General features: G+C 34.4%; 1 protein-coding gene across 1 annotated transcript; it reads right to left on the bottom strand.

Annotated features, from left to right (window-relative positions):
* Positions 1 to 5,480: 5,480 nt before the first annotated feature.
* Positions 5,481 to 15,165, bottom strand: LOC106665672. The gene is made up of 3 exons (XM_014392279.2): positions 15,122 to 15,165; positions 13,948 to 14,063; positions 5,481 to 6,872 (listed from the first exon to the last, which is right to left on the bottom strand). The coding sequence occupies exons 1-3, from the start codon at positions 15,146 to 15,148 to the stop codon at positions 5,573 to 5,575; spliced, it is 1,443 nt and encodes a 480-aa protein (XP_014247765.1). The 5' UTR covers positions 15,149 to 15,165; the 3' UTR covers positions 5,481 to 5,572.
* Between the last annotated feature and the right edge of the window lie 3,512 nt (positions 15,166 to 18,677).

The following is an 18,677-nucleotide window of genomic DNA, read 5'->3' as shown; positions in this document are numbered from 1 at the left end:
GTTCAAATTGAGCGCCATTAAAAAACCAGCTTCTCATTGGAACGTCGCGTTGGTGGGGGTATAGGCGGGCTCACTTTTGCAATTCATGTCGAGAGACGTGGTTGTAGAAATCCTTCAAGCTGATGATGAGCTAAGGGCTCGAAATCCTGATCGTTGGAAAACAACTTACTGTGAGTAGGAATTATTTTTTTTAGAAAAGGATGTGGAGTATTTCCACGTGATGCCATATCAGAGAATAAAAGGTGTAGCATCTCCATGTGATGCCATATCAGAGTTAAATAGAAAATAAATCAAGATGAAGATTTAATCTTCATTTATAAAAAAAATTCAGTAACCTCTTATTCTTTATGTGTTTCCTCTGACAACTCGTCAAGGGAGGTGAAAATTTTTCTTCAAACAGAAGAAATTTGATGACATAACCTCTGTCAGCTGGGATAATCTTCAAATACCATTTTCGTATGAATGCTTTTGTGTGATCTCTCCAAAGCCAATAAATCTTTTGCTTAATACTATGAATTATCGACATCCGCAACATGACCTTAACAGTGATGATCAATAACAATGATAATTTCGAAAAACCTACAAGCTTATTTTTCTTCGTCTCCTCTTTTATTTTCTGTTGCCAAAGTGACTATAATCGACAAGCGAATAAACTTTTTTTTCTTCGTCCTTATGATATTTTGCAATTTTTGTTATCGAATTGCACGGTGTCCTCGTATGACCCGGAGGGGAGGTCCGACGGAGAGCACCCGAACCTTCCCGTACCAAAGGGACTACAGTTCTAGTACGTAGGAATTATTCCGCAATTAAAATGATGCCCTAGGAAAAATTGTCCTAAAATGTTTGATATCAAAAGCTGAAATATCATACCTTACTACCAGATCCTTAATGAGCCCAAAACCTGGTGGAACAATACCTCAGGCATGAAGCATGCGAAAAGATTCATAGAAGGGCCATATGCAAAACTTACAAAGGAATTACAGGAAGACAACCGCAACCGAACCAGGATTCTGGTTGGACTCCTAAGGACACTGTAATATAAGAAAGCACATGCACCGGATATGAGTACAGACAGAAGAAACACTGTGCAGATACTACCAGAAGAAGTGGAAAGCTCCAGAACACATTTTATGTTTTTTTTTTGAAGGTCTATGTAAGAGCAGATTCTTGCAACTAGGACAGGAAAAACCCCAAGCAAGATCCTACATAAGGAGCCGCTGGCTAGGCTATGGATGCTGATTAACAACCTGTGCCAGTGAGTTGTAAAAAACAGCGAGCACAATCTACTCAGGTCGCGGTGAAGAAGGCCTTGTGGCCTCCTCTTCTCTTCTCTATCTCATCATCTCTTGAGCAGAACCAATATTGCTCGAGCTGTCCCAAGTTTCGTTGGATATAGACCCTGGTTTGCTGTTGCAACTCGAGAACCTCCTTCCGTTCACACATGTTTAAAAAATTCCACAACTTTTAAGATGATGCGTTCCTTTTTATATTCCTATTACAATGAGCGTCCCCCAGGGCAGCATCTTAGGGCCTTTCTTATATACAATATTCACAACTGAGATTCCTATTCTACCTAACAATATTATATGCTCTTTTGTTTAAGACGTCATCCTATCATCTAATCTTGATCCTTCCCTAACTGGATAGCATTCAACTCCATTTAAGTATTAGCCTATCTTGAAGTGGTTACGGCCATGAGATCTCTTGTGAGTGACTTCTCTCATGTTGCTCCTGGAATTACTTGAGAGTAATCTATAACTAAAAATGTGTACATTTTACTGATTACTGCTTTGTTATTCCTTGTAAGCTTGTAATATCCTCCCTGTCCGATAGGTATTCCAAAGTCTTAAACGGTGCAGACGACTTTCTTTCTTGAAGGAGCAGGAGAACTGCAAGGGAGTATCCTAAGATAGCTGTCCTATATGTACAGGCATGCACGGTGCAGATATACTCTGAGTTTGAGCTGGAGTACTGCAAGGAAACATTGCCAAATTGTACAAGGTGCATGTATCTTTTCTCCTTGTTTGAGTTTGAGTGCCGCAAGGAAACACCCTAGGCTCTCTACTTTGTACAAATACATTTCCGATATTAAATCCTAAAGTTTTTAGTTGTTTTTATACATTCGCAGCGACACACTTATCTTTTCCACGCATTAAAAAATACCTCCAACATCCAAGCCTTGTATTTTACCTGGAATTTGAAATTATTTAACTTTTAGATTTTTGTCAAGCTGATTCGTGGCCCGTTGGCAAAAAGGCAGTGTTCATTATCATTGATAAAAGTTTATGTTTTATTTTAGTAAGAAACACATGGAGTTGTATATTTTTTTCCCTGGGCAGCCTCATTTTTCACCTTAATTCCTTCGCAGTAGAAATAAACATTTAATTTATCACATCCTTGTCGTTATGCGGTGTAATCTTTTATGTTATTTCTTGGTTGATAACATAATCTCCGTTTTAACCTATGGCGATATGGAAGTGGCCAGCTTTTTGGAGCCTTAAATGTCGGTAAATCTTCAGTGAAACAGGTTCTTCGTTGGGACTCTTAAGTTGATGATATAATCTTCGTGTCGTCGGTTAAATAATAGCCGATTTATTTTGGAGAAAAACAAAACAAATTTGTAGATATATCTGTTTTTCTCCGATAAAATGGATAAACAGGCACCTTCGACAGACTTTCCACAAAATAGCTTAAAAGCCTTTTCTTATCCTTATTGCAAAGAAAGTTTGACAATTATACGTATTTATCTGAAGATGACAAACTTTCGAAACCGACGTGTTATTCAATGTAAATTGGGTTCACATCACGCGGCCATAACGGTAAAGTTTGCGTTACGTAAATTGGTAATTGTGATACGATTTATTACAGGGGTGAACTAAGCACGCTGAGGTAACTTTCTTCCGCTCGACCTTCACCCGTCCTTCCAATCACGCCTTACCCACGTTTTTTATTTTCTTCTTTCTTTTATTTACCCGGCTTTACTTTCTTCTTGTTTAACTTTCAATCCTCTCCAGCAGGTTGTTGTGTAATCGATGTATCAATTAAGCATCTCCATTGAGCGGCCACGGCTTGTTTATCTTCTTAAATGGATGAAGGTACAAAAATCCCAATTAAAACAATGACTGGAAGAAACTTTCCAAGATTTTAAACCAATTAAGGCACTTCTTAATTTCAAAGTCTCATAACATCAGCATGCTTTCTTTCATTCCTCCGATAACAATGTTTTTCTTTTAATCACATAGGTAAAGGATAATTGTATCATATTCTGTTAAAGAATGCTATTTCGTATGAATTTTTTCTATACTTACTGCACTTCTGAAAATATTTAGAAAAAATAATAGATTGGTACCCAAGAATTGACAAAAACTGTCTGGCTGAAGAGCTAAAGCGAGAAAGCACGGACCATCGAGTCAAAATTTCTGTGATAAACAAGCGAACCCTCCTCTGTACTGGAATTTCAATCCTAATTTTAAATACAATAGCGCAGTAGGAGGTAGAGTCAGATAAACAGACAACGATAATTAAAATTTAAATTTTAAATTTGAACTATTACGCTTATGTTATGTAATTTTGAGGCTGATTTTTGTTTGCAACGTTAATTAAAAAATTTTGTAAATATTTTTTAAATATATCGAAAAATATTCCTTATGATTGTTGCATTGTTGTTTCTCTTGGTTTATTGTATTTTCGATGAAATATTCAGTTAGATTATACAGAATTAATCTAAAAGTGTCTCTTTTGCACTTTTTATTGTTTTATTACATAATATTTTTTAATGTTTTGTACTTTGGCCGCAATTTCTTTAATCCTTTTCTGGCTTACAATTTTATTTCTTTCTTAAGTAAAAATAAATCTTTTAAATTAAGGAAAGACGAAATGAATAGAGAAAACATATAAATACACACACAACACAGCACACACACTCAGATACATATCAGAGTATATTGGGGCTAAAGATAATTATTATTTAAAATATAATTAATTAAGGATTTTAGTTGATATAAAAAAGACAATGTCACGAGCGGGATTCGAACCCACGACCTTCGGCTAGATACGCCGCTGCTCTACCACTTTAGCTATCATGACTTCACTCTCTTCTCTTAATTGAAAGATATTAATTGATCAAGCGGACCACGAAAACTAGTGAATTTAAAATTTAAATTTATATATTTTTAAACTTTATTCAATACATAATTTTGTCAATATAGTTGTTTAAATCATTCCCATTGAACAAACATTCCTTATGATACGTTCTTCGTTAAGTTTTTTTTTCATATTAGACATCCAACTTTGGTCTCTCTTCTTTCTTTTCAAAAGTTTCTCCTTTTCAGTTTTGATTGTTTAGTATTTCGTGATTTAAAAAATAATCAGAACTTCTATATTTTTAGAGTTTTTCTTTTCATTTTTCACGGAGGAGGAAAAACACCAAGAATACTTAATTATAAAAATAAGCTAAGAATTTTTTTTAAAAAATATTATTGGTTAAAGAAATTTATAGAGGGACACACACACACACACACACACACACACACACACACACACACACACATTGCTTCATATATCAATTGATTTGAAAATTTGTGGAGTAGCTGATCTTATCTTATCAAGATTCAAACCAGGCCAAAGATCAACCAGAACTACTGCATTGTTGGCTTTAATCAAGAGTATCTTAATATCCACGGAAGGAAATCGGAGAACTTTGTAAGTCTGGATGGTAAAGTAGAATATCAAGTTTCGGCAAGAAAATTTCTAAAATTTGCCCACCCAAGGCAAGATTAGCAGAACAATGTATTAATAATCAGGCAGATCTCCTGGCTACTTCTAAGGCTAAAAGAGTAAAAACATGCTTCACAACAAGCACCAAGGAAAAGAGCGAGCATTTTGTCATAAAGCCAATTGCTAAAGCCCAAAGATAGTTCAAATTATCTTAAAATAGACCGAAATATGATTTAAGCAATTTTTTTTAAATAACCACATAGGGACAGTAATTCATTAGGTGTCCAGGAAAACCAAAAAACCAGATTCTTTTGGAAAAAAGCGACTAGTAATGGGTAGTAAGTAACTTTTGTACTACAAGACCACGACGGTGCTAAACTATTATGGTAGGCACACAATTATTTGTATCGTTTGAACCTAGCAGAGTAGCACAAATCATCATAGGATGCCATCGATAATAGAGACATCTAATATTTCAATATTCATTACGTGAAGGACACAAACTTCTGCCAATTAAAAAAAGATAAAGTAGAGAGAGCAGTATAATTGTGCGTGGAACAATGGTTAAAGAATTTTTTAAATTTTTAAACTCTCTAGACTTTAATCTTAAACTGAATAAAGTAATAAAGGGCAATAAAACAGCTAAAACAATATTGATGTAAACACAACCTCATTGGATTGCTGCTAAATTGGGAAAATGGCAAATTTTGGGATTTTGGTAGGAAGTTGAATCATCAAGATTTATTTAATAATATAATTATCTTAAAAAAGTTTAATAATAAAAATAACTGTACAAGTTCTATATTACAATGGTAAGATTATAAATGGTAATGTTGACTTTGAGCGTTTGTGTTAGTTAGTCCCAGCCGTGGTGTTCTTCATGGATGGGAACCCAGACCTTTTCCCAGACTGGCTTCCAGACTTTCTTCCATTCGGGTACAGAAACGTGCTTCCAGGCGGGAACTTTAGCCTGTTTCCATTCTTCCTTCCATACGAGCTTCTTTTCGGTCGCCCATTCCTTCTTCTTTTCCGTCCTCCAGATTTGTACCCACTTGTCTTTCCATTCGAGCTTTTTCTGCGGAACCCAGATTTGTACCTTTTCAGTCCTCCAGATTTGGACTTTTTCCGTCCTCCAGATTTGTTTCTTTTCGGTTCTCCAGATCTGTTTCTTCTCGGTCCTCCAGATTTGTTTCTTTTCCGTCCTCCAGATTTGCTTCTTTTCTGTCCTCCAGATTTGTTTCTTCTCGGTCCTCCAGATCTGCTTCTTTTCCGTTCGCCAGATCTGTTTCTTTTCTGTTCTCCAGATCTGTTTCTTTTCTGTTCTCCAGATTTGTTTTTTCTCAGTCCTCCAGATTTGTTTCCATTCGGTTTTCCATTCTAATTTCTTCTCGGGCACCCAGATTTGCTTTTTTTCCGTCCTCCAGATCTGCTTCCATTCTGGTTTCCAGATGAGCTTTTTCTTCCAAAGCCCATGCGACGTGTACTCCCAACCGTGCTCGTCTTTACCTAATTTCTTCTCTCCAGGGACCCATTCCTTTACCCACTCAGGCTTCCAAATCTGTTTCCAATCTGGTACTTGGATTTCTTTCCAAGCCGGCACCTTGATTTCTTTCCAGACGGGCACTTGAATTTTTTTCCAGTCTGGCACTTGGACTTCTTTCCAATCGGGAACTTGAATTTCTTTCCAGTCAGGTACTTGTATTTCTTTCCAGTCTGGGACTTGAATTTCTTGCCAATCGGGCACCTGGATTTCTTTCCAATCCGGGACTTGGATTTCTTTCCAATCAGGTACTTGTATTTCTTTCCAGTCTGGGACTTGGATTTCTTTCCAATCCGGGACCTGGATTTCCTTCCAATCCGGGACTTGGATTTCTTTCCAGTCTGGGACTTTTACCTCTTTCCAGGCTGGGACTTTAATCTCTTTCCAAACCGGTACGGATATCTTTTTCCAGTCGGGCACCTTGACTTCTTTCCAGATGGGGACTTGGTGTTCTTTCCACACAGGTACTTGTACTTTCTTCCAGACAGTCTTCCAGACCTCTTTTTCGACAGTTTTCCAAACCTGCTTCCAGTCCTCTTTCCAGACCAGTTTCTTCTTCCACACGCCTTTTGGGTGATGGCCCCAATCTCCTCTGTCTTCGAAACCAAAATCAATGCTGGAACAGAAAAAAAAGAACTTTTGTTTAAATTTGAAATATTCAGGTACAAAGCGAATTTCTTTTCGGGCTTTTTGTAATTACACATTACAGGTTCGGTAAGCTCACGTTTAGGAAGAAAGCTTCGGCTTCGTGACTTCCACTCACCTCCTCGTGACAACTTTCCGTCTTAGATCATACAATCGATTTCAGGAAAAAAATTAGAATCTGCATAACAGTCGTGCTTACTACTTTAAGTTTCAATGGCGTTGAACGCTTATAAATATAAATAATAATACTGTGATAATATAACAATAGGATGATGTTAAATTACATCTAGGATTATGTGATCAATCGATCCTCATTACTGAGTTTTATGATTGCAAAAATAATTAAGTTTGAAAATCTTACCGCGAAAAAAATGCAACAGTACGAAACTGGCCTGAGAAATATGGAGAGCGGAAAAAGAAGGTTAGGAGTGAAACCTGGGCAAAACAAACAGTAAAGTCGCAAAGAGCAAGGTGAAGGTGAAAGCGTTAGGTGCCGTAATACAGCCAGTCCGCAGCTAACTTTTAATAGCCAGTTATAAAAGTCACGTTCGTGGGAATTTAACCGATTCAATTCATACCGGAAATGGTTTTTCGCACACTCCGTGAAAAGGCGATGGTAAAACGGCACCAGGCACTTTCGCCTTTTGAATCAAGAGGCGTTGAAGCCTTCGCATAATCGAGAGTTGGTGAACATCTTTTTGACAATGAAAACCATCGATTCTCAACTATTGATTTGAAAGGAAAGTTTGGATAATCAAAGAGTTATTGGCAATTTAAAAGATTTATTGCGAAAAAAGGTATACTATTATCTTCATTTCCTCTAAAAATCTGGCTTTAAGTGTAATTAATAGTTTATTTTTGAAACTTGCATAAAACTTTTATAATTATGACCTTCTTAATTTCATTATATCATCACAACCTCTGCTTTCACGAATTTAAAATTCTTTCCATCTCCGTTTGCGAAAGATTTCGAAGCTGTAACATATCCTGCTGGAGGGATCACACGTGCGAGAATCGTTTTGCGCAATGTCTAGGATTGGGTCATACGGAAACGGCGTCCCACGGCAGCACGTCTTCCATCCCGGGTACGTGAACGTCCGGGATGGACGAGTATCTCTACGCCCATCTGCCGGCAAGGGTAAGATCACGCTGATCGTGACAATTCTGGAATCGGGCCGGAAGTCACAATTTGACCGAGGGATTGATGGTGCAAATTCGGGGAATGTATTTTTTTTTAAGTTTGGACAACGTTGTTTCTTAAGATATCTTCACAAGGATGAGACTTTCTGTTATAATTTGATTTTAAGCTTTGTACTTAAGCATCTTCAGTTTCGTCAGCGCAACTTTGTTTTTCCCAACGGATTTAACAGCACCCATTGAATATGTAACAAAAAAATAAATCTTTCCAAAATCCGTGAGTCACAAATGCCACTTTCTTCTCCAGAAATGTCTCATTTGTTATGTTCTTCCGCCAGTGGAAAGTACGCTGACGCCGTGAGAATTTTATGGTCAGATGTGAGAAAGATGTCGAAGGTGAATATGAAACTTATCTCGAAAGTGAAAGCCTTATGAAACAGAGCTTTATGGAGAATCGAGAAATAAAGCAGTAAGCGACACCTAAGAGTTTTTACTAAATGCGTTATTACACAATAAAAAAAACCCTTTTGGTTAAAAAGATGGTATCTGGCCTCTCTTAACTTCCTCCTAAATAAAAAAAAATGTTTTTCCATGGGGAATCAACTATCCAAGAACATTAATTAAATATAAATATACTTCGAAATGTAGATAACGAAAAAATTTTCAATACTGATAAATAATAAACATATTTTGTTGTCAGTTTTTTCTTTTGTTTTCTGGTACAAATATTTTTACTTATGGAAAGCATGTTGAAATAGATTAATAAAAAAATAATACATTGATACTAGATTCTACCTATTTTTTTCTCTCTAGAATTTATGAAACTGAATTACTTTCCATTATAGAACATAAAAATTTTCTTTCTTTCTTTATAATATCGATTTTTTATTTCTGCTACAGTACCTCAAGATATTTTCAATAATAACCATGGATAATGCTTTCGTTAATGCAATTATCGGGCGAAAGTTGTCAAAAGAAGCGTAACTTATAAACAATGTTTCACACTTTGCTTTTCTCGCTGAGCATTTGAAATTTTTTTTTAATTTAACGGACTCCAGAATATCAAAAATAGTTCTCGTTTTCATAATTTTTTAAAGATTATTTTTAACTATGTTCACTTTTTTAGTTATCATGCTAATGGATTATGAAATCTGAAATATTGGTACGTTTATCCTTGTTGTCTGCGGAGGACTTATCCATCCGAGGACGCAGAATTTTTCAAACTCGTATGAAAATTGGTTTTAAGTTTTTGACTAGTCTTATACCGACTAGTTTATAGAGACTTATGAACTTGTATTGTCATGTGCCATGTCAAACCAGTGACCTCAACTAAAAGGATTCTCGCTCTTTTCTGTACTTGTTTAATGTTAGATGTTTATTAACCCTTATTGTGATTGTCTAGATTGACCAATATTTTGGTCTTACTTGGATTTGCTTTTGTTATTTTATTTACAACAGTCTAATTTAACACAAATTTACCGATTTGATGCTTTTTTTTTAGCATGTTCTAATAACATTGAACTTCGGACGCGTTACGTGTTGCCCTTGCTGGCTAAACTGCTTGGCCCATTCCGGCCACTGGGTCGCAGTTGCGCAATCCTGGAAGAATCAAACATTCCACATTCCTGCTTTCACGGTGGTTGTTGGAACTTTCGATCGTAAAATTTACAATTACAAAACGCCTTTTATAATCTATTTATAAATTCGATGGAGTTATCATCGACTTGAGATGAGTCGCATACCTTGTCTTATCTACGTTGGGTGTTTTTAAGTACAGGGCCAGTTTGTGCATTACTAGTGTACAGTTTCCCGGCACTTAATCAATATGTTAATAATATACGAATAATAAAGAAGAAGAAGTAAATATCGTTGGCAGCAATGATCATCCGAGAAGCTCTTGCCTGTTAAGAGCACGACTGAACGATGCCCCACAGAAGGTTTGAAACGCAACGTGCTTACTCGTTTGAGGATAGGCCATACCCGATTGACACACGGGCATGGACGCAGATCCTCCGCTTGTAAAGAGGTTGCTCAGTGTGCCACATTTGGTCAAGGAGTATCTTACTGGGAAGGAGTAGGCATGACACCCGACATAAAGTCCTTTGGTTCGAGATTGTGTTGTTGGATCCTATGTTCCGATTTTTATGGGAATCATGGTTGTTTCTACATCTATAAATATTGTAAATTATATACAATTATTTTGTAGCTCTACAGTATGCAGGTAATATATTTTTTTTGGGTGATAGTCCACCATCGGACTCTCAAACCATTGGGTGATATGATAAATCAGCCATAAATAAAATTTAAGCTCGTTCTAAGGTCATTTCAACATGTACTATGTGTCAGATTCAAAAAATATAAAATACAAAATAGCGAAACAAGTGAATTGAGTAAAGGAATAATGCCTGTTACTAAATTTGGCAATAGGCTAATTTTGATAAAATTTTAGTAGGTAGATTGATTGTTTTTGAGTTTAGTTGTATGTTTATTATTAATAAATTCACCGAACCGAAGAATGCATTTCATGTTAGCTCCCATTATCCCACGAGGAAGCGAAGAAAGTCATCACGCTACTTTTGTCAGGGCGCAGGTTCAAAGTAAAGCCCCCTCCGTCTTTTATGTAACGATTTTGCCGACAATCCTCATATTCAACTTTAATTGTTGCAAAACCATTTCGGTGTGAACTGTTCCTTACGTCATTGGGGCTTTTTAGAATGAGTGAAACATACTTTTCACCTAGAGCAACACCTATGCCCGGAGCCAAAGCCAGACACGACTTGGGCAAATATTTAACAAACAAACTGAAGCTTTTTTAAGTGTCCTTAACATAAATAATGAGCCCACCTTGTTTTTAGAAGAAAGTTAACATATTAGAAAGGGTTAGTCTTGATCCTAAACAAACGAATGTCACATAACTTAAAAATTTGTCGATCATCATGATCGTTTTCTAAGAAGCTTTATCTTTTGGAAGACATCTCATAATGTGAGAACATTGTGATGTTTGGTAATATTCAATAGCGTAGAATCCATATGTTTAGTTTCCCTAATTTGTTAAAAAGGCTCATGTTAAAAAGACCTACAAACAGGAAAATTTTGAGTATCATAATTTTTTTTAAATAATTGGTATCAAGATCAACAGGTTAAGAAGGACTATGTAACCCAAAGCTTGCTAGTTCGTGCAATTTTTGATTTATTCTCTTCAAAATTAACACGAGAGATCAGGGTGAAAGATTTCGACAAGGATAAATATAGTAGAAAGCAATTGTAAGTCTCTCGCCAAATTTGCAACGTCCGACGAGAAAGTCTTTAAAATAGCGGAGAATGCATCACGTCAGTGTAATCGGCATGGTTCAAGCACGTCATGATCAGGAAAGCTCTCACTTGGCCCGGAAGAAGAAAAGAACGCCTTTCTGCTAATTTCAACCTGTTTAGTCCAGTTAATTATGAAAAGTAGACAAGCCAAGGCTAGAAAATTTAATCTTTAATTGAATAACTTTAAAAATAGTAATAATCTCATGTGCGCATTATAGGAAAAAGTATAAACAGTAAACTTTATTATTATTCATTTTTATTGTTTGTGAATTTTTTATAGTTGGTCGAAAATTACTCGAGATTCTATTAACAGTTTTCATTAAAATACCTCGTCTCGATTTATGCTTTTGGTCTGGGGTATTTTTAATCAACAAATAATTAATTTAATTAATGAAAATACCGCGAATCAAATGAAAAGTCTGGCGTGATTTAAAAAAAATAACGATTTTACAATTTATGCCTGGTTCAGGTCGTGAGCCGCAACCAGTTGGAAATTTAGGGGTGCAAATTTTCATAAGCTACAAATCATCTATCATTACAATATATCAAGAAAGCAGTTTGAACATATAATAGTAAATTGCAAATATTTATTTATTTTTCTGGGAAGAGTTTGAAAAAAGTCTTATTAATTATTACAATTTTATTATTGAAGTCGTTAGTTTGAATATTTGTAATATAAACCATTGAATGAAATTTTTTGAATCTGGTGGTTAAAATGATGGTTGGTGCTTTTTTGTGTTCGATTTACTTTATAAAAAAACTTTATAAAAAAAAACCCATGTTGAAAACAGAGAAAAAATATATTTTGAATATAGAACATTAAGTTCTCATGTTTCTTTATTTTTCTGATTTGTGAAATTACAATTTATCAACTTAATCTGGCGTATTTGAAAAAATAAAACCATGAAGTAATACAAATATAGTGAATCTAATAACAAATCGGGCGTGTTTGGTTTGAAAATATTGATTTTGCAGTTTAGGCCTTGTGCAGATCGCGATTCACGAGTAGTAGGAAAGTTAGAGATGCAAAATTTTATAAATTACAAAAAATCTGTGTGAAAAACATATCCAAGAAAGAAGTTCGAATAAATAACCGTAAATTTAAAATATTTCTGTATTTAAAGATGAGATGATGGATCGACCTGATGGTGAACAACTTGGAAAAAGGATCTTCGGTGAGGTCACAACAGAACGACAATTTAAGTTTTTGCCGAGCTTTCGAGATTATATTTTTTTAAATTTTATATTATGTTGTTTTTATTGCTTTTAATTAATTCCATACTTCATCTTGTTAATATTTACATACTGAGCTTTACCTAATTTTAAATAATCTAAAAAACGCATTTTTTTTTCAAGACATATTTCAACTCTTATCGAATTAAAGTAAGAAAAATATAATTTTTTAATTTTTTTGTTTAATAATCGTCGAAAGCTCGGCAAAAACTGAAAGAATTGTCGTTCTGTTGTGACCTCACAGAAAATCCTTTTTCCAAGTTATTTCTGTATTTTTCCGTTTGTGATTTTTCTGATTAATTCTAGCAACTTGATCAAGATCCTGATTGGTGGGCAAAAGACAGTTTAGGGTTGCAAACCTTTATAACTGGAAATAATCTTATTTGTAAAATAGAGGAAAATTTATTTTGTATATGTGGACATAAAGATCTCATTATTATATATTTTTCTTCGTTGAAAATTATTTGGGGTAGTATTAAAAGTTTGAATAAAATTTCCTGATGCCACAATGTACTACGCGTATTTTTTATTAAAAATAAATGAAAAAAGTAATGAAAATACGGTGAATTTAGTTAAAAATCTAGCATGCTTGTTTTTATTCCTTGATTTGCAATTTTAAGTGCAGGTTGTGATATACGAAAAGGAGTAAATTTAGGTGAGCAAAATTGGACTAGATACAAAACATCTATTTGTATAAAAAATCTTAGAAATTAGTTTCTTTTTTCCTTAATTGTGAAATCTTAGCATGAATAGAGCTACGAATTTGAAAAAAAATATAAAGACTTTGAACTACATTCATCAGCCAAATTGCGAAGCCTAGTACAAAAAGTTTTTAATGTAAAAAAAATTTCTTACATTTTCAAAATTCTTTTTAAACAGCTCTCTTAAGAATAAGATGTAATTCTTATGGCTTTAAACCTAATGTGTTCAATTTTATGCTTCAACGTCCAGACTTTCACACGTGGTTCGCTGCTTCACATAAAAATCCGGCTCAGGTTTGAGTTTTTATGTTCTAACTCTCACAGATATCCTTTTTATTATAGAGTTGTATTCAATTTACTAAGAAACATATAAAAATAAGTGAAAGGTTGTATTTATCTCTTTTTTACTTTGTCAAAAAATTCCAGATCTAAATCATGTGCGCCCACGGTGGTCCATAATCGAGGATGGTTTTCTTTTGGCATTGGAATTTTCAATAAATATTACCAAAATGTCTCAGTGAAGATCTTGATTTCACAGTGGAAGTACAAGTCAATTTTTTTCTAGGTTTTGTAGCCTTTTATGCGATTTTGATGATGACTGACGATTTTCCACGAGCCCCCCCCCTGAATTTCGATATTAAAAAAAGAAAAGTGAAAACTTACTGTTTCTTCTGCCTTTCCCCCGGGGCTGCAACCGGGTTCGGGCTGGCTTCTGCTTTCGGGTCCGGCTCCGGGACGGGGGTCGAGAGGACTTGGGCTACTACGAGCCAAATAACCGCCTGTAACGAAAAAAATGAAAACTCGGATAAATTAGCATATTGGAAGAGAAGAAGAATTATGTTAAAAAGTGTAAATTGATGGAAAAAAAATCTTCTTGTCTATGTAAATATTTCGCATGCTGTCTCGAGAAACAACAAAATAAAACATAATCTAACGATAAACAGTCAAATCAGGTCGAATTTTTGTACATCATCGGTCATTGCCTATACTAAAATTCAGCAAATTCTGCTGATTCAGGTGTATCTTGTTAAAACACTACCCCTGGTATGTTTTTCTGAAAAACCAAAAGCGTGATAAAAAAACTATTAAAATTAATTAAAAATCAACTTTTTACTATGTCAAAGAATGTTTGGAAAAAGTTCCTGGATCTGTAGTTTTCAAAAAATTCAAAATTTAATTGTCTATAATTGACTTTGCCTAGAAAAAATTTAATTTACGTAAATATTTTTTTTAACACCCTCAACAAACAATTTACCAAACTTTCCATTTTTATCGTTTTCCATATAATGGAAGACTGATAAATTGATCAGAATTGTATTTTTATGTCCTTTAAATTTCATAAATAAAACAATTTTTAATTGAATAAAAAGTCGTCCCAGGAAGGTTTCATTCAATTAAAAATTTATCGTTTATCTAATAACGAAAATTTTTTAAATTATTGCTACCATAATTTTAATAACACAGAGATATTTCCAAAGAAAACCAAACAGTCAAATAAAATGTATAAAAATATGTATAATTAAGAACAACAGATCTAAAATATAACCAATACATAGATAAGAACGTAATTTATAAATTTATCTTATTCTTAGAATCTCGAGACATTGAGTTTAAGGGTTTTTACACTGTATGTCCGAAAAGTTCGAAAATGAGCCTAAAAGCCTAAAAATTAAATAGGAATTTCTATTAGAAATGCTATAAAGAAGATAATTTTGGGCTTTAAAGCACACGTGGTCCTCCGCCTTCTCTCGATAATCCTTGGAGGTGGAAGAGACGGAGTATGTCATGGTAACACTAGTAACATAAACATGAACATTGACGTTATCACAACACTAACCAGAGCGGTGACGGCGGGCCTCGCCATGACGAACTGTTGCGTTGTTCTGGTCGTCTACTACTCTTATATGTTCATCCTGCCCCTCTCCCTTTCACCCTCCAGACCGCCGCCCCTTTCGCCACCACATCTTTCGCGACCTTGCCCGAGGTTGCTCCCTTATGCTATGTTGTTATTGTTCCTGTATTGTTCTGCCGTTTTTTTTTAACTTTTCGGTTTATCGTGTCTGGTTTTTAATTCTGAGATGGCATGACGCTTCGAGGAAGTACTGTCGAGAAATTTTGAAAAGAAGCAGTAATATAAAGTAAAATAGATATGTACAGTAAAAATTTACTTAATTTGTCTATACGTTATCTATACAATGAACGCAAACTAGATATGAATTTATGAAATATCAATTCTAAAATAATATTAATGAAAAAAAAGTGATAACTAATTGTTTACATATACATATTTTTTTATGACGCTTTAAAAAGTACTGTTCAATATTTTTAGTCTATTTTCAAATTTTTACCTTGCTTTGGAGAAAAATCATACCGGGTACCCCAGGTCTAGTTCAACTTCAAAATGTCAAATACGACCCTGTACATCCTGTCACATCATTTTAAAGGATTTTTTATGCTGAAAATAATGGTTCAATCGGATTTTAAATTGGTCAAAAAATGACTAAGTTATGACAAAAAGTAAAAAAAAACGCATTTTCTTTGTCTCTCCAGCTATCTACCTTTCTCGTAAATTATTTTTCTACTCACCCTGTCTCTTTGCTCTCTCTCTCTCTCTCTCTCTCTCTCTCTCTCTCTCTCTCTCTCTCTCCCTCTTATGTCTCGGTCTCTATTTTTCCTTCTTAAACTCACCAGTTTTTTCTTTACCCAATCTCTCTCTCTCTCTATCTCTCTTCTTTTTCCCTTTCTTTCTAGGTCTCTCGTTTTATATCTTTATCTCTACTTCTCTTTCATAAACTCTCGATTTTTACTTAACCTTTCTTTTCTCTTTCAATCTTCTATCTTTCCTCTATCTCTCTCTCTCCCTCTTATGTCTCTGTCTCTATTTTTCCTTCTTAAACTCACGAGTTTTTTCTTTACCAAATCACTCACCCTCTCTCTCTCTTTCTCTCTCTCTTCTCTTTCCTTTTCTCTCTATTTCTCTCGTTTTATTTCTCTATCTCTACTTCTCTTTCATAAACTCTCAAATGTTTCTTAACTTTTCTTTTCTCTTTCAATCTTCTATCTTTTCTCTCTCTCTCTTTCTTTCTTTCTCTCTCTCTCTCTTCTCTTTCCCTTTCTCTCGATTTTATTTCATTCGTTTTATTCCTCTGTCTCTACTTCTCTTTCATAAACTCTCAATTTTTTCTTAACCTTCCTTTTCTCTTACAATCTTCTATCTTTCCTCTCTCTCTCTCTCTCTCGCTCTCTCTCTCTCTCCCTCTTATGTCTCTGACTATATTTTTTCTTCTTAAACTCACGAGTTTTTTCTTTACCCAATCTCTCTCTCTCTCTCTCTCTCTCTCTCTCTCTCTCTATCTCTCTTCTTTTTCCCTTTCTCTCTATGTCTCTCGTTTTATATCTCTATCTCTACTTCTCTTTCATAAACTCTGGATTTTTACTTAACCTTTCTTTTCTCTTTCAATCTTCTATCTTTCCTCTCTCTCTCTCTCTCCCTCTTATGTCTCTGTCTCTATTTTTCCTTCTTAAACTCACGAGTTTTTTCTTTACCCAATCACTCTCTCTCTCTCTCTCTCTCTCTCTCGCTCTATCTCTCTTCTTTTTCCCTTTCTCTCTATGTCTCTCGTTTTATATCTCTATCTCTACTTCTCTTTCATAAACTCTCGATTTTTACTTAACCTTTCTTTTCTCTTTCAATCTTCTATCTTTCCTCTCTCTCTCTCTCTCTCTCTCTCTCTGTGTGTGTCTTTCTGTCTTTGTCTTTCTCTATTACGTACATTAATTGTATCTATATAAAGTGGTAGTAACATGGTAATGCCCCCGAGACCTAACTTTGCGTTGGTAAATAAACCATATCTATCTCTTTTTATTTGTTAAACGCGTTTTTCCTAGCTTGTTCTTTCTCCAGTTAAGTTTCGCTCACTCATTTTCTCCCTCTCTCTCCCTCCCTCTCTCTCCCTCCCTCTCCCTCTCTCTCTTTCTCTCTCTATCCATCTTTCAATCTCTAAACTCGATATTTTTTCAATTGTTTTATCTCTTCTTTGCTTGATTATACACACAAACACACTTTCTCTTAAACTGTCTGTTTTCCTACTGTTCACTCTCCCTCTCTTTAAAATGTCGATTTTTTCCCTTCTTTACTTGATTCTCCACTATCTCTCTTTCTTTATCTATTCTCTCTCTCTCTCTCGCCGTCTTTTTTCACCTGTCTTATTTCATTCTCTATTTCTTTCTATACATTCCCTTCTTTATGTTCCATAGTTTTCATTCTCATTTTTCTCTTTGCAACATTATTCTCCACAAATCCCTTTCCATTTTTTTCTTGCTCTCTTTCGCTTTACCTTTATCACTATTCTCAAGATGTATGTTTGTAAAAATCTAAACTTTTTTTTTAAAACAAGGATTGTATTTTTTACCAAAACATAATGAAATCGTTCTATATTACAGTTAATTAAGCTTAAAGTTCTTTTTTGAGGTTTGATTTTAGCAGTATGAAATTTTAGAAATTTAATTTAACAGTTAGTATTCATTGATTTAAACTATTAATTTCTGACGCTTGTCCTATTTTTTTATAATTGTGTTTTTATTGTTTTTACATTATCTGTTTTCTCTTTATGGGCAATCTATGTGACAAAACTATATAACTATGGAAATCATCTATTGTTCACAATAATTACTATTCTAAATGAGCGATCGATTTTTTTATTATATTATAATAATAAAAGTTTTTCAAACTAAGATTTAATCAAATTCTGTTGGTATAATAAAACATAATCTTTCTTTTCGTTCAATTTTTTGACATAAAATAGACTCTTTACTATTTTTTTTTGTTATGAATTTGATGTATGACTTTTTTGTTTACTGTACTTGTGTTCATTATGTGATATATAGAAACAAAATAGTTTGATTTTTTTTATTTCAAACGTAACAATTTTTTAAACTATACGAGTTACTTTCGATGATATTAAGCATGTTGCACAAGTTGTTTCGGTCGGTTTGAGCTTTAATTTTACCGTTCCCAAAAAGGCACTTACATAACTCTCAAAGGCATCGCGAACATGCGGGCGTGTGTTTATATCTTTAATTCAATTGTGTGATATGTCACGCATGAATACTGCATGAATATTTATAAACTGGTCAAACTAGAAAAGAACCTCTTACGATCTAGGCGGAAAAAAATATAAACAATATAAGAATTCATCTTCAAGCCGGGTCACCAAAGGCAATTTTTAGTGTGAGGATGCATCTCTTATAACTTGTGTAATTGACAATGCTCGCGGCGTATGTTGCTTTGCATAATTTTCTCATGAATCGTTAAACGTGAAATTACCATTTATGTTAAGATCTTGGAAAAGGTAAATGCCAGTGTGGTTTTTTCATCCTAATAGAAAAAATTT

The sequence above is a fragment of the Cimex lectularius genome, unplaced genomic scaffold (genome assembly GCF_000648675.2).
Source record: "Cimex lectularius strain Harlan isolate CLEC.00 unplaced genomic scaffold, Clec_2.1 scaffold340, whole genome shotgun sequence".
NCBI classification, from domain to species: domain Eukaryota; kingdom Metazoa; phylum Arthropoda; class Insecta; order Hemiptera; family Cimicidae; genus Cimex; species Cimex lectularius.
Note: the sequence above shows the minus strand (reverse complement) of the source record. Positions and strands in the feature narration are given on the sequence as shown.